Source organism: Ahaetulla prasina, chromosome 4 (genome assembly GCF_028640845.1).
Source record: "Ahaetulla prasina isolate Xishuangbanna chromosome 4, ASM2864084v1, whole genome shotgun sequence".
In the NCBI taxonomy this organism is placed as follows: Eukaryota; Metazoa; Chordata; class Lepidosauria; order Squamata; family Colubridae; genus Ahaetulla; species Ahaetulla prasina.
In genome coordinates, this window is record NC_080542.1 from 116,437,663 (window position 1) to 116,460,438 (window position 22,776).

Genomic DNA, 22,776 nt, shown 5'->3' on the forward strand with positions numbered 1-22,776 from the left:
CTATCTAGACCCGTTCCAGTCCGGCTTCCGGTCCAGACAAAGTACAGAGACAGCTTTGGTCGCATTGGTGGATGACCTCTGGAGGGCCAGAGATAGGGGTTGCTCCTCTGCCCTGGTCCTGTTAGATCTCTCAGCGGCTTTTGATACCATCGACCATGGTATCTTGCTGCACCGGTTGGAGAGTTTGGGAGTGGGAGGCACCGTTTATCGGTGGTTCTCCTCCTATCTCTCTGACCGGATGCAGACGGTGTTGACAGGGGGGTAGAGATCGACTGCGAGGCGCCTAACTTGTGGGGTGCCTCAGGGGTCGATTCTCTCGCCTCTCCTGTTCAACATCTATATGAAGCCGCTGGGTGAGGTCATCAATGGCTTCGGGGTGAGTTACCATCTGTACGCTGATGACATGCAGCTGTACTTTTCCACCCTGGGCCACCCCAACGAAGCTGTCGAAGTGCTGTCCCGGTGCCTGGAAGCTGTACGGGTCTGGATGGGGAGAAACAGGCTCAAGCTCAATCCCTCCAAGACGGAGTGGCTGTGGGTGCCGGCACCCCGGTACAGTCAGCTGCAACTGCAGCTGACTGTTGGGGGCGAGTCATTGGCCCCAATGGAAAGGGTGCGCAATTTGGGTGTTCTCCTGGATGGACGGCTGTCGTTTGAAGATCATTTGGCGGCCGTCTCCAGGAGAGCTTTTTACCAGGTGCTCCTGGTTCGCCAGTTGCGCCCCTTCCTTGACCGGGATGCCTTATGCATGGTCACTCACGCTCTTGTCACCTCTCGTTTGGATTATTGCAATGCTCTCTACATGGGGCTCCCCTTGAAGTGCACCCGGAGGCTTCAGTTAGTTCAGAATGCAGCTGCGCGGATGATTGAGGGAGCCACACGTTGCTCCCACGTAACATCGCTCCTGCGCAGTCTGCACTGGCTTTCTGTGGTCTTTCGGGTGTGCTTTAAGGTTTTGGTTACCACCTTTAAAGCACTCCATGGCTTAGGGCCCGGGTACTTACGGGACCTCCTACTGTTACCTCATGCCTCCCACCGACCCGTACGCTCACACAGAGAGGGTCTTCTCAGGGTGCCGTCCACCAAGCAATGTCGGCTGGCGGCCCCCAGGGGAAGGGCTTTCTCTGTAGGAGCTCCTACTCTTTGGAACGAACTTCCCCCTGGTCTGCGCCAATTACCCGACCTTCGGACCTTTCGCCGTGAGCTGAAAACGCATTTGTTTATTCAAGCGGGACTGTCTTAAATTTTTAAATTTTAATTTTAAATAATTTATTGGGGTATTATTTATGAATTTTAAGGGTTTTAAATTTGATCGTTTTAAATTTCGGCCATTTATGGAATATGCTTGTTTTAAGTTTTTTGTTTTAATTGTATACTGTATTGTTTTTATAATTTGGCTGTACACCGCTCTGAGTCCTTCGGGAGAAGGGCGGTATAAAAATCTAAATAAATAAATAAAATAAATAAACTTGTCCTGGCAATTACCAGAAATCCCTACTGACCCAAAAGCACACATATACAAACTGTGCTATATTAGGAAAGGAAATATTAAATCATTAATCCTGTTTATACATTAAGGGAACAAGTTATGCCCCTTATCTTTCATATATCTTATCCCTCAAAACCAAATGCTCTCGATAGGACTTGAAAGGTAGAATAGAATTTGTGGAATACAGAGGATGCTATTATAAACTGCTCCATTTTTCTTTATACTATATATAGCCAGTTTGAACTAATGGTTAAATCACTGATCTAGAAAGTAAGGGAACCATGAGAACACGAGGACTTGAAAGGCAGAATAGAATTTGTGGAATACAGAGGATGCTATTATAAACTGCTCTATTTTTCTGTATACTATATATAGCCAGTTTGGACTAATGGTTAAATCACTGATCTAGAAAGTAAGGGAACCATGAGAACATGAGGACTTGAAAGGCAGAATAGAATTGTGGAATACAGAGGATGCTATTATAAACTGCTCTATTTTTCTGTATATTATATATAGCCAGTTTGGACTAATGGTTAAATCACTGATCTAGAAAGTAAGGGAACATGAGTTCAAGTCCCACCTTTGCCGTAAAAGCCAGCTGGGTGACCTTGGACCAATCAGTTCCAGCCTAAATCACCTCACGGGGTTGTTATTGTAGTGAAAAGAAGAAGGATGGTGAGTTGGAGGTTTTCACTGCCTTGAGTTATTTGTAAAAATAATAAAGGTGAATCTGGTATTATCTCATCTGTAGAACTTTTGAATAGATTTAGATATTCAAAAATAGAAAATACAGATATATAATAGAATAATAGAGTCGGAAGGGATCTTGGAGGTCTTCCCCAACCCTCTGTTCAAGTAGGAAACCCTAAACCATTTCTGACAAATGGTTGTACAATCTTTTCTTAAAAATGCCATTGTAGGAGCAACCACAACTTCTGGAGGCAATTTATTCCACTGATTAATTATTCTAACTGTCTGAAAATTTCTCATTGATTCTAGGTTGCTTTTCTTCTTGATTAGTCTCCATCCAGTGTGTCTTGTCTTGCCTTCTGGTGCTTTGGAAAATAGGTTGACACACACACACCCCTTCTTTGTGACAGACCCTTAGATACTGGAACATTGCTATCATGTCACTCCAGTCTACTTTTCATTAAACTAGATATATGCAATTATTGCAGCTCTTTGTACGTTTTAGTCCCCTAATCATCTTTGTTGCTTTTCTCTGCACTATTTCTAGAATCTTGGCATCTTTTTTATAATCTTGGCAATCAAAACCAGATGCAGTTTTCCAAGTGTGTTTGTATAAAGGCATTATAAGGTGATATTAATGTGTGATCTTGATTCTATTCCTCTGTTAATGCAGTTTAGGACTGCATTGATTTTTTTGGGCAGCTGCAGCACACTGCTAGCTCATATTTAAGTGTTATATCTTGTTGTTCAGTTCAGGACAACTGTTTCCTTTCCTCCTCATAGATTCATAAAGTTGAAAGAGCCTGTTTAGTCCATTATCCCAACCCGTTGGCCAGTGCAGGTACTCTTATTAAAAAATTAATCAGCAGAAGATTATCTAGCCTCTTGAACAAAATCAGTGAAGGAAAGCCCACCCTTTCTCCAATCTCACTGTCAAATTCCTTCACACTGATAGAATTCTATAATATAGTTTATACTTGGAATCTGTTATCCAATGTGCTCCCTCATTTTCAGGGATTTCTACTCACATGAGATCATTTTCCCATTAGCTTCTTCTTACTGTGCATTCCTAATTTTAAATGCTCTGAATTTAAAACATCCATTTTTGGCATTTATTGAACTAACTTCAGTTTGGTATTTCTTCTAATCAAAAGCTCCAATTTAATACAATTTTTTAGTTTTTCTACTTCCACTTCCTTGACCAAAGCTTCTTTACCGGTTAGTAACAAGTCAGTCAAATCTAGCTGATTCTTTATTGCATTCTTCCTCTCTATTCAAAAAAGAAGTGAGTAACTTCAGTCAAGAATTTCCAGTTGGTATTGCTTAAGGGGGGCTTCACTCCATACGGCATACTCTCCCTCCTCTATTCAGTATCTACACGGAACTGCTGAGTGAGGTTTTCCTCCAGTCTGGGGCTCAGTATGATCAATATCTTGTCCCTTTGAAAACAACTATCTCTGGCTACTTGCTCTATCTCAATGCAGAGAAAAAGTGATTTAAACATTACTTCTCTTTCTGAAGCTTTTCACCCTCCAGACTGACACCTATTTATAAAGGGCAAGGGATCAATACATTTTTTCCTGCATGCCATAAAGCAGGACAGGAAGTATTATATAAAAATGTGTCAAGAGACATGAATTAAACCCTTGTCTGGTGACACCTGTAGTGATAAATTATTATTTTTCCTATTCAAATAGATTAACTGCGCTTGCTAATCTGGCACCTATACTAAATGTTTTTCCTCTCAACCCCATTCAATTAGTGTGAAAGTAATATCTCTGAACAAATTGCATATTCACTTTGGAAGCTTCTGTGAGAAGTTTCTAAACCTGATTAGTAGAACCAAAACTGGAGGCACTGGATTTTATCTCTAGCACACAGATGCCTTATCAGTGAAATAAACAAATTTGTGAAACCATGGCTATATGTTATCTTTTTCATATTTACATTTACTAAATTAGGGGATTAAATATATTTAACTAACGATAGGCATTTTAGGAGACAAATATAATTTATTCTGGCACCAGGTAAAATATTCACCATGAAGAAAATATATACATAAGAGGCATAAATTAACTCTTGGACGTATAAGCATACACGCAAATCAGTCACTCTATTATGAATGCACTTTCATCATGTTTTACCAGATATATCTATTATTCTCCAGGAAAAAACAGATCCATCAGCAAAATAGCAGAATATGATTACTAAGCAGTTAACAGCAGCCTTATGTTTTCCTTCCTTCTTTCAGCAATTTTTTAGTATTTAAAAAAAAATTGCTATACAGACCTTAAATTACCATAAATCTGCTAGGTTCATGCACACAGCTATGGTTTATTTAATAAGTGGCAAGGCTCACAACATTATACTAAGCTATGATTCATAAATCACAATAGAAATGAACCAAGTATACATAATATAGAAATAGGATACTGGATTAGAAAATCTGATTTGAAAATTCTTTTCAGCCATGAAACCCACTGGATTATTTTAAAGCATCTTAATTTAATGAACATACCTGATTCATATATCATGCTAAAACCATGCTTTACTTAAATGTGACTTATTATCAAGGTGGATGCATTGATAATATTCCACTAAACAATGAACCTCAATAGAAAGTTTGAACAAAATGTAGCCAAAATCCAGCTACAGTTTTCGTGCATGAATAAAGTAGAAGAGGTTGAAGAACTATAAATATTTTCCTCCTGGGGAACTTGAGACTCCATGGTTGGGTATCTGTCTGTCTTCTGGCTCTATGGATTGGGTTCAAACTTGAAGAGACATCCCTTTGCGGACGCTCCCATTTTCAATTCAGTCCTGAGCTCGTTAGACACAGGGCTTTTTGGTTGGATTAGTCAGTTACGATTTTCTTAAAAATTTGGACTTTGGCTGCAGTGATTTGGAGTAATTTTATGCTAGCAGACTCCTGCGACTCTTTAACATCAGAGAACAGCGCTCAGCTATGTTTGGCTTCGCCATGACTGAAGCACTTGTCAAAAAGGGTTCCCTCGGCTGGGGGACCCATGGCAGGAGGCACTGGATTAACTTTAAACTCCATGCCTGTTTTCATCAGTGGCAAGCGGAGCAGCTTTAGGCTCATGCCGCCAGAACAGAGCAGGCAGTATGCTGTTCATAGAAGGGTTTTCCTCGGCTAAGGATCCTGGGCAGACTGCAACCACTGGATTTTAAAGCCTTTTAGTCAGCGAGTGGAGCAGCTTTCAGTTCATGCCGCTAAGACAGAACACAGCGGTGAGCAGTTCCTCGAAAGGGGAGGGACCCTTGGCAAGCTGCAGCAGTTGCTTTTAAAGCTCCACACCTCTTTTAGTCAGCAGCAAGCGAGCAGCTTTTCAGCTCATGCTGCCAGGAAAGCATAGGGTGGCGTGCAATTCATCAAAGGGGGTCCCTTGGCATAGGGTCCCTTATCTCACTCCGGGCAGGCCAGTACTTCTTGCTATCAGTGGTTTGGGCGCGAAGGAGGTGTGCGATGAGTGGCCACAATTTCGAAGCCGCTAGCCATGTGGAGATTCCCATTGGAAAGGACCCTCATGGAGTAACTGCGGCTTTGGACAACCACCACCATCCCCAGGAGCCATGAGTTGTGGCAAGGGAAGGTGTTTGGACAGCAATTGTGAGGGAACAATTTTCCCGCCCTTGTCAGGACTGTTGATTGCATGGTGGCCATTTTGTGAGGCCTGATAAGACACAGAGTGATAGGCTGTCATAGGGCTTGGTTCTCAGCCCTCCAGTACAGCGTAAGTCCTCAGGGGGGTCAGTGTGAGGGCCCTGGGCCTGAGCCTGTTTAGCTCCTGAGGTGAAGAGGAGAGCTTGGTGACATAAGCTGACCAGCTCTTGTCAGCCGTAGTGTGGCTGTTCCTGGCAGCCCAGGTTTCTTGATCTGTCATAAGAATCTCAAAGCAGCCGGTTTTTGGCCTGTAGAGCAGTGGTTCATACACACACACACACACACACACACACACACACACACACACAGGTTGATACTCTCAACCTTACCCGGGAGAAGACCCGAATATGCCAAGACCTACATATCTATATCTGTGAAAACCTACGAAAACATATATATATATGTTTTCGTAGGTTTTCACGGGTATAGGTATGTAGGTCTTGGCATATTCGGGTCTTCTCCCGGGTAAGGTTGAGAGTATCTTGGCGATGTTTCGACGAGGTCTCACTCATCATATTCAGGCTGGTGCTTTCGGCTTTGTGCTTCTGTAAGCAAAGCGTGGTCAGAGCTGCCGTCTTGCTATAAATACTGGTGGGGAGGTGGGGAGTGTTGCTGTGAGTGGGTTGGTTGGCTGTGTGGTTGCATCTTGATTGGTAGATGGAGTGGGTGTTTGCAGATTGGTCAGCTGTTTCATAGCATTCTGTGTGGGTGTGGTCCTAGTCTTTTTTTCCTGAGCAACAACACAGCCAACCAACCTGCTCACAGCAACATTCCCCACCTCAAACAATCTGCAAACACTCACTCCATTTACCAATCAAGATGCAACCACACAGCCAACCAACCCGCTCACAGCAACACTCCCCACCTCCCCCACCAGTATTTATAGAGAGATGGCAGCTCCGACCACGCTTTGCTCACAGAATCATGAAGCTGAAAGCACCAGCCTGAAGATGATGAGTGAGACCTCACTGAAACGTCACCTTACACGGGAGAAGACCCAAATATGCCAAGACCTACCTACCTACTTACCTACACACACACACACACACACACACACACACACACACATATATATAACAGAAGTGCTTAGTCATCTATCTGGACACAGGCAGGGTTGGCCTGCAAAGCAGACAAGGATATCGAACCGCATGATCAGGGCACCTTGCCGTACCAGCATGATTGAGACCGCCATGGAGTCAGGTACAAGCTCTCACTCCCAGGGTGTGTCGGGGTGTAGCTCAAGAGGCCATCATCCTAGATCAAAGAGTGTCAGTACTGAGGCAGCTGCCAAGATTAAGGCCCAAGCTGTATCTTTAAAGTGCCCATCTAAGACTCAGCTGAAAGCAGAGAAATGCCTGCAGGATGCCTTGCAGAAACAAGTGCAGAAGAGTCTCAAAGCAGCTGAGAAACGCAAATATATTGAACCATAGGAGTCGCCTCAGGCTACTGGGGTGATCCCAGGGGAACCGAGCCCTTCAACCAGCTTTCAACAAACTCGAGACTTGTCCCCACCTCCCTTGGAGAGAGATCAGGGGAGCAGGGACACCTGTTGCTTTACCGCCCACTTATGTAACACCTCAGAGGGTGGGACAGGCAGGTGCTGACATGCCTGCTATCATTCAGCAGTGGATTGCGGAGGCAGTCCAGAGGGGCTTTGAAGCTGGGAAACAACACTCAGGCTAGGAATAAGTTTGTGAGAACTGGGTAGAGCAAGGTTCACATAAGCCCAGAACCCGTTAGACAGAAGCCAGAGTTGGTCTCTGACTCCTCAGGGTCAGCTTCGGATTCTGAAGGCTCTGGAGCCATGAGTGATGATCATTGGGATCAAGAGCTGTCAGATGAAGAAGGTATCCTGCCAGATCAACACACTTTCAAGGGTTTGTTTAGGCCACACCTGTTTAAGCCTTATGTCAGCCACTACCTCCGACTAGACAGGGGTATGATTAGGGCAGGTTCTGGCAGATTTACTGTTTTCCGAACCAATCACAGAAACAGAAGTGATCCCAGTTCCCCAGTTGTTTCTAGATATCATACAGAAACAGTGGGAGTCGCCAGGGCATATTCCAATATGTCCTCCTATGAAAGATGATTTTACAATACTACTCCGACTTTGAAGAGCTCCTCAAGGTTCCGGAAATAGACGAACCAGTGTTAGCATTATCATTTTCATCTGCTATGTTGACGGTGCCTGAGGAGGTACTTAAATCAGACGATCGGAAGATGGAGCAGGCTCTTAAGAAGGCTCATCAGGCAGCTGCCTGGAGCATCAGAGTAGCCACAGCGGCATCATTTTTTACAAGGGCTTCGCTTTTGTGGCTTAAACAGATTCAGGATCATGTGCTGGTAACGGATCTCAGGGCACATCAAGATTTTAATAAGATTGTGGCGGCGGCTGAATATACAGCAGACGCAACTCTGACTTCCGCCAAGTTCAGGGCAAGAGCAGTTGCTTTCACTGTGGTGGCCAGGAGACTCCTATGGCTTAAAAATTGGCAAAATGGTCTAAAATAGAGGTGGCGCCTGGCTTCGGTTCCCTTTAAGGGTTCGAAGTTGTTTGGTGCAGCTTTAGATCTCTTGTTAGCAGAACCCAAGGATAGAAGGAAGATACGTCCGGCCTTGTCCAGAAGGGGTGATACGCGGGGGTCTATGAATTTTCAGGGCTCTTATTTTCACTCCTATCGAGGATCAGGTTTCCAGAGGTTCCAAAGGGGATTCTTTCAGAGCCAGGCTGGACAATCGGGACAGTCTTACCAATTGGGGGCTGGATAAAGGGACCGGAACAAGTCACGTAACCAGGCTAAGAGGCCCTTTCGCGTGGGGAACAATTGTTCCTTTCGCAGACCCCGTTGATTAAAGACACGGGGCTCCCATTGGTGGCCGGCTAGGGCTTTTTGCAGACCAATGGGAGCAGACTACTACCGATGCATGGGTCAGAGAAACCATCAGGGCAGGTCTATCTCTAGAATTTCTTTGCCCATATCCAGAGATCCAGAAAAACAGCATCTCATGGACACCACCATTCAACATCTGCTCGAGATAGGAGTGGTGGAATCTGTTCCAGTAACAGAACAAGGGGATGGATATTATTCAATGTTGTTTGTCATCCAGAAGGCCTCGGGGGGACTGCGACCGATTCTAAATCTGAAAGGCCTGAAAAGGTATGTGAGGGTATCTGAGGTTCAAGATGCACTCCCTCCGATCACTCCTGGTGTGTATTCGGCAACAGGAGTTCTTGACGCCCATCGACCTCACAGAGGCATATCTGCATGTTCCAATTCATCGGAACCACAGGCAGTAGTTAAGGTTTTATTACAACAAACAACACCTACAGTACCGGGTGCTCCCGTTTGGCTTAGCATCCGTTCCCAGGGTCTTTACAAAGATCCTGGCAGCATTGGGACCCTCACTCCGAACCAAACCAATTTACCTTCAGGCTTACCTGGACAACATTCTGGTTCAATCGACCTCGTATCTACAGGCAGAGAAGGATTTGGCCATGACAGTGCATTGTCTGCAGGCTCATGGCTTCTCCATAAATGTGGAGAAAAGCCATTGGACACCTACAAATCAACTATTACACATGGGGGCCATTATAGACACGGCCTCTGGGCAGGCGTTCTTGTCTCCAGAGAGGCAGCTAAGTATCAGGAAATTGGTCAGGCAGATTTAGTCAGTCAGGACGGTCTCACTGGTGACACTGTCATCTCTGTTAGGCAAGATGATCTCATGTATAGGGATTGTCCCCTGGGCGAGGTTTCATGCAAGACCTCTGCAATGGCTCTTGTTGCCATTTCAAAAGAAAGGTCAGGCCACATCCAGTTACAAGATCAGGGTCCCGCAGATGGTACAGATGTCTCTTCATTGGTGGACAGCCAGGCATATCATGCAGGGCAGTTGTTTTCTTCCACAGGAATGTGTCACGGTGACAACGGATGCCAGCCTAGAGGGATGGGGGGCCCATTGTTTAGATCAGGTGACCCAAGGGGTTTGGTCGAGAGCAGAAACTCGCAGGAGCATTAATTTGCTGGAGTTACAGGCAGCCAGATTGGTGCTCAAGAAATTCAAACCTTGTCTACAAAATTGCCCTGTCCTCCTCCTAACTGACAATACAGCAGTCAAGGCCCATGTCAACAGGCAGGGGGGGACTCAATCCAAGTCCCTCACGGAGGAGACAAGAATCCTATGTCATTGGGCAGAATGCAACTTGAATTCCTTGCAGGCAGAGCACATAGCGGGGTTGGACAACACGAAAGCAGATTGGTTGAGCACGGCCAGGCAGAGTGGCACCTGCTCCCGGTGCTATTCGAGGAGATTGTCGCCAAGTTCGGACACCCGATCCTAGATCTGTTTTCATCCTCAACAAACTGCCAAATCCCACGATTCTTTTCATGATTTCCAGATTGGGGGATCGGAAGGAGTTAACACCCTTGGGTGTCCCTGGCCAAGGGGCCTTCTGTATGCTTTTCCCCCAATGGCGCTTCTTCTGCAGGTAATCAGATGGATTCTGCAGACCAGACCAGAGATCATTTTGATCACTCCACATTGGTCCAGGTGCCTGTGGTTTGCAGATCTAGTCAGCCTGTTGTCACCCCGCCTTGGAGGATTCCACTCAACAGGGTCGCCCTCAGTCAGGGGCCAATTTGGCATCCAGAGCCTCATTGGCTTCAGTTGACCATGTGGAGGTTGAGCAGGGATTGCTAGAACGACGGAATTTCTCTGTGAGCGTGATACGGACTTACAGGCGGCCAGACACCCATCCACAGTGTGCATTTACGATGCTACTTGGCAAGTGTTTAATTTATGGTACGCCAGGAGACACATACAGGCCACCAAGGTATCGGTTCCCCTACTTATAGATTTTTTGCAGGAAGGGTTGGACAAAGGGTTGGCACCTGCAACTCTGTGTAGGCAAGTGGCAGCAGTTGTCTCAGTGTTAGGCAGTGGGGGTAGAGCAGTGGTGACACAACATCCAGAAGTTAAGACAGTTTCTCGGGGCGCCACTAACCTATGACCGGCAGTGGTACACCGCTATCCCACCTGGGACTTTCAGAAGGTTTTGCTCACTTTAACTAAAGCTCCTTTTGAGCCACTTCAGACAGTCCACCTCAGCTTCTTAACCTGTAAGACAATTTTTCTAGTAGCCATTACATTGGCTAGAAGAATGTCTGAGCTGGCCGCACTTTCTCTAAGAGAAGACTTATGTACCTTTCACCAGGATCGAGTCGTTTTATGGTTAGACCTGGCCTTTATGCCAAAAATCAACTCCTGGTTCCATCGGGCCCAGGAGTTGGTTCTACCAGATTTTTGTCCTAGGCCATTGCATGCCCTAGATGTTAGAAGAGCTCTGAGAATTTACCCAGGCATTTCGCCATACAGAGGCTTTTTTGGTGTCCTTTCTGCCATCCATGGTGGGGAAGAAAATTACATCTGCGGCGGTGGGCAAAATGATTAGGGCCACTATCACCAGGGTTTATGATGCCCAGTCTTTGCCAAGACCCAAGGCAGTCATGGCACATTCAACAAAAAGTGCTGCTACAATGGCTGCCTGGCTGACGCAAGCATCCGTAGAAGATATATGCAGAGCGGCTACTTGGTCTACTCCAACGCTGTTTATAAAGCATTGTCAGATTGATGCCTATGCCTCGGTTGATGCAGCATTCGGCTGGAAAGTTCTGCAGCATGTTCTGGAGACACCCAAAGTTGGGGACCAGACGACTTCCCACCCTTGAAGACAATCTGCTTTGGTAAGTCCCAGGCATGGAGTCTTGAGTTCCCCAGGAGGAAAATGGGTGTTGGTTCTACCTGAACACTGCTTTTCTCCTGGGAAGGAGAGACTCCAGCCCCACCCTAAACATGAGGTCTGGTCAGGGGACGTCCATGGGGTGTCTTTACAAGTGCTGTATCCTGGACCCTCGTCAGACCTCGTTGAAACTGGGAGAGTCTGCAAAGGGGGTGTCTCTTCAAGTTTAAACCCAGTCCATAGAGCCAGAAGACAGAGAGATACCCAGGCATACTTCTTCCCAGGAGAAAAACGGTGTTCAGGTAGGACCAACACCCATTTCCTTGGTTTCATTGAAGGATATAAGCCATAGTAAATAAATAAAGGCAATTTTATAATCAGAAAATTATAGTTAATTATAACAAATAAAATGCAGTTTCATTGACTCATCCCTAGTGATGTGTTAAACTGTATGGATACAGTGATTGTATCTAATGCAGGGGTGAAATGCTGACGGTTCAGCCGAACTGGTAGTGATGACGGTGGGTGGTTTGGAGAAGCAGTAGCGATGGCAGCATGAGGCTCCGGCCACCCGCCCAGTTGTCGTTACTTCCTGGTTTTAACCAGGAAGTAACCTGTTTTTTATCCTCTGCGCATGTGCAGAAGGGTTTGCGCATACACAGAGGGGCAAAGCGCACGGCGCATGCACTTCTGAACCTGTAGGGAAGGTAAGTAGATTTCACCCCTGATCTAATGGTTTACATTCTGCTTTCTACTAATAAATATGGTCTCTATGCAAAATTCATTTGCATAGAATGTAGTTTGGTTTTAGAATAGAATAGAATAGAATAGAATAGAATAGAATAGAATAGAATAGAATAGAATAGAATAGAATAGAATAGAATAGAATTTTTTATTGGCCAAGTGTGATTGGACACACAAGGAATTTGTCTTGGTGCAAATGCTCTTAGTGTATATAAAAGAAAAGATAGGTTTAGTTGTTGGAAATACATTTACAATAAATTAGACATTTAAAAAATGCTTTTGGGCAGTGGCGGGTTGCTCCCAGTTCTGTCCGGTCCTATAGAATCGGTAGTAAAACCGGGGGGAGGCTCCGCCCACCCCTTCGACATCATCAAGTATGATCTGCGCAGAAGCGCAAGCAAAGTGAGCGCGTATGCATGCTCCCATTGCGAACCAGTAGTAAAGGTAAGTAGAACCCACCCCTGCTTTTGGATCCAGCACACTGAGCTGCTGCTGGAACTCAAGTACGTGTTATAACCTCTGATGGATTCTATTTTGCTTTCCCACATTTGAATTAAAATTGTTATGGGGATATTCTAAAGTTTAAACTCCTTTCTGTTTACTGCCATTTATTTCCAGTGGTCAATGAAGAATTTGCAATTAGTTTACAATTATTGAAATATTTAGTCTGTCTCGAGGGTATTAACTACTGTAGATTTTTGTTTTTATTTCATTTTGTTCCTTTAAAAGCGCAGCACTAGAAGTACATAATTTCATGTCTCATGCCTTTATCATTGCTATGGGAATGATATCTGGGCTGCAAAAATCTTGACAACTATTGGTAGAAATCTCTGACGACTTTGCTGCTAAAGAAAACTATAGTTATTTGCTGAGAATGAAAGAATGAAGCAAATAAAAAAGCTATTGTTTCTTCTATAGCAAGATGATCTTTGTACATTCTTTAGTTGTAAATGCTTCAGGATTTTGTCTACTTGTCTCATTTATCAAAGTCTAGTTTGTAGACTTATAGACATTGCTAGCATTTGAGTTTAATTCAGAAAAAATAGCAACAAGAGTTTCAATTTCCTTTTTGATGCAGGAACCATGTTTTTTTCCTCTAGCTGCTTTTCCTGCTGTTCTATTTTGGTTCGTATTTTTCTGTTTGCCTGTCAAGTCTAAAAAGAGACATCCTGAAAGAGGAGATGTCAGCAATAAACTGTGACAAAGCAGTATGCATTTTTGAAGTAACTTATATTTTGGGTTTGGTTTATGATGCTGTATGGACCAGGATGGCTTAAGGAACAAACCTAGTCATATTGTTAGGAATAAAGCAGCAGATTTTATAAACGTCACAATATATTGAATAAGTTATTCAGCAACCCAACATATTCGTACATTAATAGTGGTAACCTAAAATCCTCTCTGGCTGCTGTTGCAGTTTTCCTAAATAGTAGACTACATCAATGTTTCTTAACTGTAGCAACTTTAAGATGTGTGGACTTCAATTCCCATAAATCTCCAGCCAACCAGGGTTTTTTTTGCTGACGAGATAAAACATTCCATATTAGGCAGGCACATGCCCATATCAGAGAGAAAAAATCACATTAAGATACAATCAGATTATGTGTGAGAAGTCTACTGAGCAATCAAATTTATGTATTAAGTCCTATGGAGGTCTTTTACCATTTTTCATATGTAATGCTTTCTCCATTTTACATTATTTTCTTCATAGTCAAACTATGGCTGCCTACTTAGGCTACATCTAATTCTTTATTAATGTTCCAGTATTTGTTTTTCATGCCTACAGTTTTTTAAGAGATTTTTTAATGTTCTCCAAGCTGTTAGAAGTAGGGATGAAGTGTGAGCATCCCCTAATGGCCACTTTCAAGTACAGCAAATGCTGTTAGGAATGATATAATAAATCACCCTTTAACACTTTTATCTGCAAAAATGAGGACAAGGAACTTTTTGAAAGTAACAATTTCAGATACCTAAACTGGGTAAATAAAGTGATTTTCCTGTTCAAAGAGAAGCAGTTAGATATTTCTTTGCATGTATGTTGTCACCTCAGCGAAAGGGTGGAACAGAATATATCCTTTTTTGAATCCCAGCGGTAAGTAGTCATTTAAGGCAATATTTAGTGTAAGGCAAAATATTGTAACACTGCTGTGACAACATGAGTTTGCCACCCCTGCCATAGAGAATATTCTGAAATTGTTTGAAACTAGCTGTGCAATTACTTACATCAGAAAGTCAAGAACAAACGGAGGACCCTGATAGCTATGTAATGTTCCTTCTAGCCCAGGGCTGCCAAACTCGCAGCCCGCAGGCCAGATGCATCGCCCACTGGCCACACCCACACCTGGTTTAGCGAAGGAGAAAGTCACGATATGTCATGTGACGACACCATGACGATCCGAGTTTGATACCCCTGCTTTAGCCAACCAATTGCCATTTAGTTAATACCACAATATCTTAGTAGAACATAGGGTAGCAAAACAAAATAGGGATAAAAATAAATATAAGTTGATGATAGAAGGCGCAAACTACTGGTCAAATATTGTTCTTTTTGCACATTACATTTTCTCTAAAAGCTCTGATGATGACATAATTGTTTGCAATCAAGCATTTTCCCAAGAGTTGCAACCATAGCTGTAAATTATACTGAACACATAATTATTGTTGAGCAACTGTCTCAAATGGTAATTATCCACAGCTGATGATATTAAAAAAGTAACTTTACAACCAATTCTCTCATTATGATCTTTTCAGGTCTGCAATGCAAGAGAAAGCTGAACTAAAATTATAAACACAGTCTCAGTTTCACTTACTGTAGCAGCCATTTTGTTTAACAACTGAATTGCTGGGCCCAATTATATTCACTTAGCAAGTACTACCTGTAGAGCAGGGATATCAAACATTGTCATTGTTAAGTCCCCGGAGTTCCACCGGAGGCGAACGCCTTGCCAACAGCAGGAGATTGCTGATTGGCTAAGGCGCGGGCTGAACGGGAGGCGGGAAAACCGAGGATTGTTATTGGATCAGCCATCTGACAGCTCTCTATAAAAGAGCTGTCAGACAGCTGATCTGTAGTTGTCGTTGCTGTTACTGTTCTGTTGATACAAACCATTTCTGCCGTGTTAAATAAAGTTTAGTTGAATAGCAGCATATTCGCCTCAGTTTATACCCACGGAATCAACTTAACACTGGCAACGAGGTCTTGAGGATACTGAGCTGCGATATCTGCTTCACAACCTCAGTCTTGTGTGAGGGATGGCTATCCAGCCTTCCTTTGCCCCCTTCGAGCCTTCCATTGAAACATGGGACACGTTTGTCGATCGTTTTGATTGTTATCTGCAGGCGACAGATCTGGCTGAAATATCCAGTGCGAGGAAGCGGGGTTGTTTCCTCAGTCTCTGCGGCCATGAGATGTTTGCTAGGGCGAAGGCATTTACGGCGCCTCAGGCGCTGCATGAAGTGCCTTGGGACATCCTGATGACAAAGTTGAAGGAGCACTATGCACCGGCTCCCTCTCAAATTGCTTGGCAGCATGCCTTCTGACAACATTTTCAGAAGGAGGGGGAGGCTGTGACAGAATACATGGCCGCGCTGCGGTCGGCCGCTTTATTCTGTGATTTTCCTGATCTAGATGACATTCTGTTAAAGCAACTTGTCTGCGGGGTGAGGGATTTGCGCCTGAAGCAGTGTTTGCTGTCCCGCAAGGAGCTGACTCTGGCAACTGCCATGGACGAAGCTCAGGCCACAGAACTGTCGGAACAGTCAGCTACAGAAATTCAAAGATTTTGCACTGCAGATTCGGCCCAAGTCAAGGAGATCGGAGCCCAGTATGAGGATTCGGATTTGACAGATTCCTTTGAAGAGAGCGAGAGTGTGAGCCGCCTCAAGTTGGTGCCAAACAAAAGGCATGTAGGGGCTAATAATCCCTCTGCACCCGTCTGCGCAGGGTTCGGGGGTGGCCATCATAGGGCAGACTGCCGTTTTAAAATGGCAGTGTGTAGGCGTTGTAATAAGAGGGGTCATTTGGCGAAGTTTTGCCAGGCCATCTTGCCACCAAGGGATGCCAATTCAGAGCCTGTTTCATCCAAGAGAGCCCATAGAAGCCGTAGGGAAGAGTGCTACGCCATAAGCCATACCACTGCCACCTCAGCCAAGAATAACAAAATTTATCTTACAGTAACTCTTGACGGGGTGCCCTGTAAGATGGAACTGGACACCGGCTCTTCAAGATCATTAATCTCGTGGGCCACCCTTAAGCGCATTTTGCCCAACATAGTGAAAAGCCGCCTTGGTCCCTGTGCAATCCGCCTTTGGGACTACCAGGAAAACCCAATCCCAGTGATGGGATGCGGCACATTTTTCATTGAATACGGCCGGATTGCTCATCGCCTGCCCTTAATCGTAGTCCGGGGAAGCCTGCCAAGCTTGCTGGGACTGGATTGGTTTGAGGCATTCGGCCTCAACGTCCTAGGAGTCCACTCGACTGCCCCCGACGCATTTGATGACATCGCCTGGGAATTTGCTGATGTGTTTGATGGTCGGCTGGGCGAGTACAAGGGTAAACCCATTGCATTCAATTTGACCCCCAAGTCACTCCAATTAGATTGAAGGCTAGGAGGGTGCCCTTTGCCTTAAAACACAAGGTAGATCAAGAGCTGGACAAGCTCATCTCCCAAGGAATCCTGGTCCCAGTGGACCATTCACCTCGGGAGACCCCAATCGTGGTACCCCTTAAGCAGGACGGGTCCATTAGAATCTGTGCGGACTATAAGGGGACCATTAAAAAGCACTTGCTGCACTCCTTGGGACGGGGTTCGATTTTCACCAAGCTGGACTTGGCACAGGCCTATCAACAGTTACCTGTTGACGAGGCCACAGCTTTGGCCCAGACAATCGTCACTCATAGGGGTGCATTTAAATGCACTCGCCTTCAATTTGGGGTGTGCGTTGCACCTGGGCTCTTCCAGAGCCTCATGGAGCGATTGCTCCAAGGGATAGAGGGTGTCGTCCTCTATTTTGACAACATCCTCATATCCGCATTGAATCAGACAGACCCAGGCGATAAGCTGAGGGCAGTTTTGTACAGGTTCCGGAAAGCTGGTCTCAAGCTTAAAAAAGAAAAATGTAAGTTAGGGGTTCCCAGCGTTGAATTCCTGGGTTTCCTCATAAATTCCAGGGGCATTCACCCTACCCCATCCAAAATCGAGGCCATCAAGAAAGCCCCTGTTCCTACTAATAAAACAGAGTTGCAAGCCTTCTTGGGCTTGCTGAATTTCTATTCTATTTTTGTGCCACACAAGGCTTCCTTAGCGGAGCCGCTACACAGGCTCCTAGATGCCAAGGTCGAGTGGCATTGGGGTAGAAGCGAACCCCGTGCTTTTAAACACATTAAGGATGTGCTCGCATCCCATAATGTTTTGATACAATATGATGCCCAATTGCCCTTGTCATTGGCCTGTGATGCCTCCCCTTATGGTATCAGGGCCGTTTTAAGCCACATTCTGCCAAATGGCTCCAAGGCTCCAGTTGCCTACTATTCCAGGACACTTTCTGCCCCGGAGCGGAATTATAGCCAACTGGATAAGGAGGCATTGGCAGCTGTGGCGGGAATCAAGAGATTCCTTAATTACGTATATGGGCGTTTTTTTCATTTGGTAACAGACCACAAGCCTCTTTTGGGCTTGCTGGCCGGTGACAGGCAAATGCCGCCCATTTTGTGCCCCCGAATGTCTTGTTGGATCGAGTTTTTAGCTGCATACAACTATCACCTCACCTGTCGCCCTGGTAAGTCGCTGGGGCACGCTGATGTCCTCAGTCGCTGCCCCTTCCTGAGGCCATGGTGGACCCGGCCCCAGCTGCCTCAATCCTGCTAATTGATGAATGGCAGGGGCCAGTTTCGGCCTCTGACATTGCCAAGTTTTCACAGGTCGATCACATGATCGCCCAGGTGCTTGACTGGATGAGATGGGGATGGCCATCGACTGTGTCCACTGAGTTCCTTGCCTTTCAGCGCAGGCAACACGAATTGTCAGTGCTGAAAGGATGTCTCTTGTGGGGAACTCGGGTGGTGGCTCCAACGGCGTTGCAGATGCCAATTTTAAAAAGCCTGCACGATGCCCATCCTGGCATCGTGCACATGAAGGCTCTGGCCCGCAGCTACGTGTGGTGGCCCAAATTGGACCATGACATTGAGATGTGGGTCGCGAAGTGCCCACGTTGCCAACAGTCCAGGCCGGCGCCACAGAGATTGGGACACACCCCGGACGCCATGGGCTTGGATCCATTTGGATTTTGCCGGGCCATTTCTGGGTCAGAACTTCTTGGTGGTGGTGGACGCTTACTCTAAGTGGATGGAGCTGGCACACATGCCCTCCACCACGGCGGAAGCCACCATCAGAGTTCTAGATCAGTTATTTGCCACTCATGGGCTGCCCAATGTAGTAGTGACAGACAATGGCCCACAATTTACGGTGGCACCTTTCCAGACCTTCCTGGCCAAGCTTGACATTCGCCATGCCCTCATGGCTCCGTTCCACCCGGCGGCGAATGGCCGGGCGGAGTGGGCCGTGAGATCGGCCAAAGAAGCGCTGGCCCGTTTGGGGCCCGAAAATTGGCACTCCAAAATTTGCAAGTTCTTGCTAGCCCAGCACTCTACCCCCTGCCCATCCACCAACTTGAGTCCGGCGGAAATGTTGCTGGGCCGCGGGCTAAGGACGGCCCTTGACAGGACACACCCATCCTACAGCCCAGATCAAACCTCCACCTCGGAGAGTACCCCCAGGTCCTTTGCCAGGGGTGACCTAGTTTTTGCAAGAAGCTATGGGCCTCCGCCCAAGTGAGTGGCAGGCCACATTCAAAAATTAAAAGGGCCCTGCTCTTACAGGGTCCTCCTGGACAATGGACGGGAGTGGCGGCGACATGTAAATCAACTCCGACGCCGGCTACCGCAGTCACCCCACAGACAACAAGACCGAAGCTACCAGGAACCAGACACCAAATTTAATGCAACTGACTCTCCAGCCAGCCCCACTCCAATCAACGAACCAGCCGCGACCTCCTCACAGGCTGATGCCGAGGGACTTACTCCCATTTCACCCGAAGCGTTCTCGGTGGTCAACTCACCTGTCGAGCCGGATCCTGCAGCAGCTCCTGTTTTGCCAACTTCTGAGCTGCCTGGGTCTTCAGCAAACTTTCAGGGCAGGCCGGCGGCGGCGAAGTCAATGGCAGCCCACCTATTTAGATGACTACGCATGCGCGCTCTGGGAAGGAAGGGGTATTAAGTCCCCAGAGTTCCGACGGAGGTGAATGCCTTGCCAACAGCAGGAGACTGCTGATTGGCTAAGTCGCGGGCTGAACGGGAGGCGGGAAAACCGAGGATTGTTATTGGATCAGCCATCTGACAGCTTTCTATAAAGAGCTGTCAGACAGCTGATCCGTAGTTGTCGTTGCTGTTACTGTTCTGTTGATACAAACCGTTTCTGCTGTGTTAAATAAAGTTTAGTTGAATAGCAGTATATTCGCCTCAGTTTATACCCACGGAATCAACAGTCATGGCAATGTCATGTGACATCAGGATTTTTTCCCCTTCACTGAACTGGGTGTGGGGATGGAGCAAAAGTTCAGGGCACCTTACCAGCATTTTTTAAATTCTAAAACTGATTTGAAATGGACTGTGAAAATGAAAATTAGATTCTCAGGTAATATTGTTTCTGAAATCAATTAGGGAGTTCTGAGTTTATTTAGGGTGACATGAGAGCAAATATATTGAAAAATAGCTTAATTTAAATTTCATGAATTCAAACCAGGCAAATTACAAAATGGAAGGTTTATAATTTGAACTGTGCAGCAACCAAGCAGAAGAAATTTGCTTCTGCTAGATGATGAGGTAGGAGCAGAGCAAAGGAGTCCTAATGCTGTATTGGTACAAATGCCAAATGTAAAGGAACTCTTAGTTACTATTTGTTTTGTCTAGAATCAATTAATCCAATATCCCATTATACTTGCTTTTATGAGAATGGGAGAAAGGAAGGGAAGGGCAGGGCAGGGAAGCGAAGGGGAGAAAAAAGAAGAGAAAAAGAAAGAGAAAGAAAGAGTTAATTATTGGTAATATAAATGTTGAGAAATTGTGCTGTGATTGACCAAAGAATGGAACAAAGAAATTTGACTTAATATTTTGTAAGAGTTACTAAAATCAAAATAACAACTGTATTAGGTATCAGTTACCCCAACAAGTTGTCCCTTCACGTACATATTTGCAAAATGTGTGAATTTGCTTTCATCATTGTACTATAATAGGCACCCAGCTTTGAATTCCTATTGTTGGAGAATAACTGCCATCAATGGTTGATATTGGCTATTTTTACTAAGAATGACAGAACATGTGATGCAGCAATATCTGAATGTCCAACTTTGGGAGGAAATGCCATAGAAGCATCTTTAATCTATACATAATCTGAATGAAGGGATTTATAATATTATGGTTTGTCTGATCAACAAGAGATACTAACTTTAGATGTTCTGGGGGTCACCTAAGCAATTTTGCATCTAATGTCTGATTTTTTAATTAATTTAAAGAAATTTTATGTGAATTTTATACTATATGCCTATCCAGAATTATTTCACAATTAACAATCAAAGATTAATTTCTATCCTTCTCTGTTATAGGACTGGATCAGCTAGCTCAGAAAGGGAAATATTTATCCCCTCTGGCAATAGTAACTGGAATTTCATTATTTTTGATAGTATCAATCGGTATTTTTGCATTATGGAAACTATTTCGGGCACATAAAGGTACGTTAAATGAAGACCTATTATCTTCAAAGTTTCTATAAATCATACTTCTAAAAAACAATTTTTATTTTCTTTGTTTTTTGCAGTAAAACAGGAGAAATCGAACAGGTAGAAAATAAATTATTCTTTTTATATCAACTCTACATAATTTTTTTTATTTTTTTAAAAAAGTCTTCTCCTCTGTGGTATTGATGCTATATGAAATTTAAATTATTTCCATTTTTTAGAAAAGCCACCAGGACTAAAGCACGTTACCGAAGAGGACAAACTAAGTCAGGTAATACAACCATAAAATAGAGGCATATCTATCATAATCTAAAAAGATAGATATATAAATAGGCAGACAGATAGACAGATGACAGACAGATGGATAGAATGGCCTATTGACCATTTTATAAGCTCTAGGGATGCCAGCTTAATCACAAAAAAATCTTATGTTTATCCTTTTGAGAGGATGGCAGGGAACAAAGGTCTGGGTTATAATTTCAGATTTTTTTAATTAAAAAAACCTTTTTGGACCAGAGATATGCTTGGAATTAAGAATATGCAGCATGCCTGATTCCCATTTTTTAAATTAATATGCAAAAAGTCAAATAGATAAGTCAAGCAACTTGGAGGATGCCAAGGAAAGTAAGTGCAGGGACATGGACACATGGACACAAACACACATGAACAATTTCTTACAGATATGGGAACAAAATTTGTGATGGTCAAACATTACTTTTTCTTTTGAAATCTGAAATTATGAAGTATTTATGTACTTCATTACTTTGGAACAAAAGTGGTGTTTAAGGACAAATAAAGATAAATTTTCTTCACTTTTATATATTTACTCTGTGGGGAAGGTATGAACTTCTTTTCTGAACTTCTGTTTTCGTAATGTTCTACTTGGAACATCCATTATGGTCTGTAACCTCCATTCTTTTAGTCAAATGTTGCAGCAATCAACTTTTTCTTAATATTTCATTAATGATATTTCATTTCATCAGCCTGAAGTATAGTACAGTATAACTCATCACAATTCATGTTTTTATTTAAACACCTATATTTTTAGGAAATGAAAATACAGGGGAAGGAGTATACGAATTTATTGAATTTACAAATTTTGCAGGAACTCCATGGGTAAGTGTTTGTATAATAAAATAGACATATTTGAAGAATCAGTTCTGTCTGTAAAACAGGTTTATAAAATAATGTAAATTCCCCAAACTAGAATTCCTATAAATTCATGTTTTGAAAGCTTATTTTCCACTTGTATATTCAGGTTTTCCACCTGCAAGATCATAGGAGTTAAAGACCTTTCAAACTTGTGATGGTGCTGAAAGAATACTACTTATGACTGGTCCTCAAAGTTCCAACTGTTGGAACATCCTCATGTTATGTGATTGCAATCCAAATGCTCAGCAATCTACCCAGATTTCTGACTTTCATATTTCTAGCTGGTCATATGATTGTGATTTACAAGCTTCTCTGTCAGCTTCGCACAAGCAAAGTCAATATGGAACCACCAGGAAGTTGGAAACTGTAGTCATGTGAGGTCCTTGCTTAACTTTGGTATCTAGGGACTACTGAAACTATCATCACTAGTGGGTTGGTTATATGACATTATACTTTGTAACTGCAGTTTTTAGCAATGGAAAT

At 44.2% G+C, this 22,776-nt stretch overlaps 1 protein-coding gene across 1 annotated transcript in view; it reads left to right on the forward strand.

Annotated features, from left to right (window-relative positions):
* HEPACAM2 (HEPACAM family member 2) overlaps positions 1-22,776 on the forward strand; it is a 72,073-nt gene that overhangs the window by 46,436 nt on the left and 2,861 nt on the right. The window contains exons 5-8 of the mRNA XM_058182746.1: positions 21,010-21,135; positions 21,222-21,243; positions 21,363-21,412; positions 22,190-22,257. Of these exons, the coding sequence (XP_058038729.1) occupies positions 21,010-21,135; positions 21,222-21,243; positions 21,363-21,412; positions 22,190-22,257 (266 nt within the window). The remainder of the gene's footprint in view (positions 1-21,009; positions 21,136-21,221; positions 21,244-21,362; positions 21,413-22,189; positions 22,258-22,776) is intronic.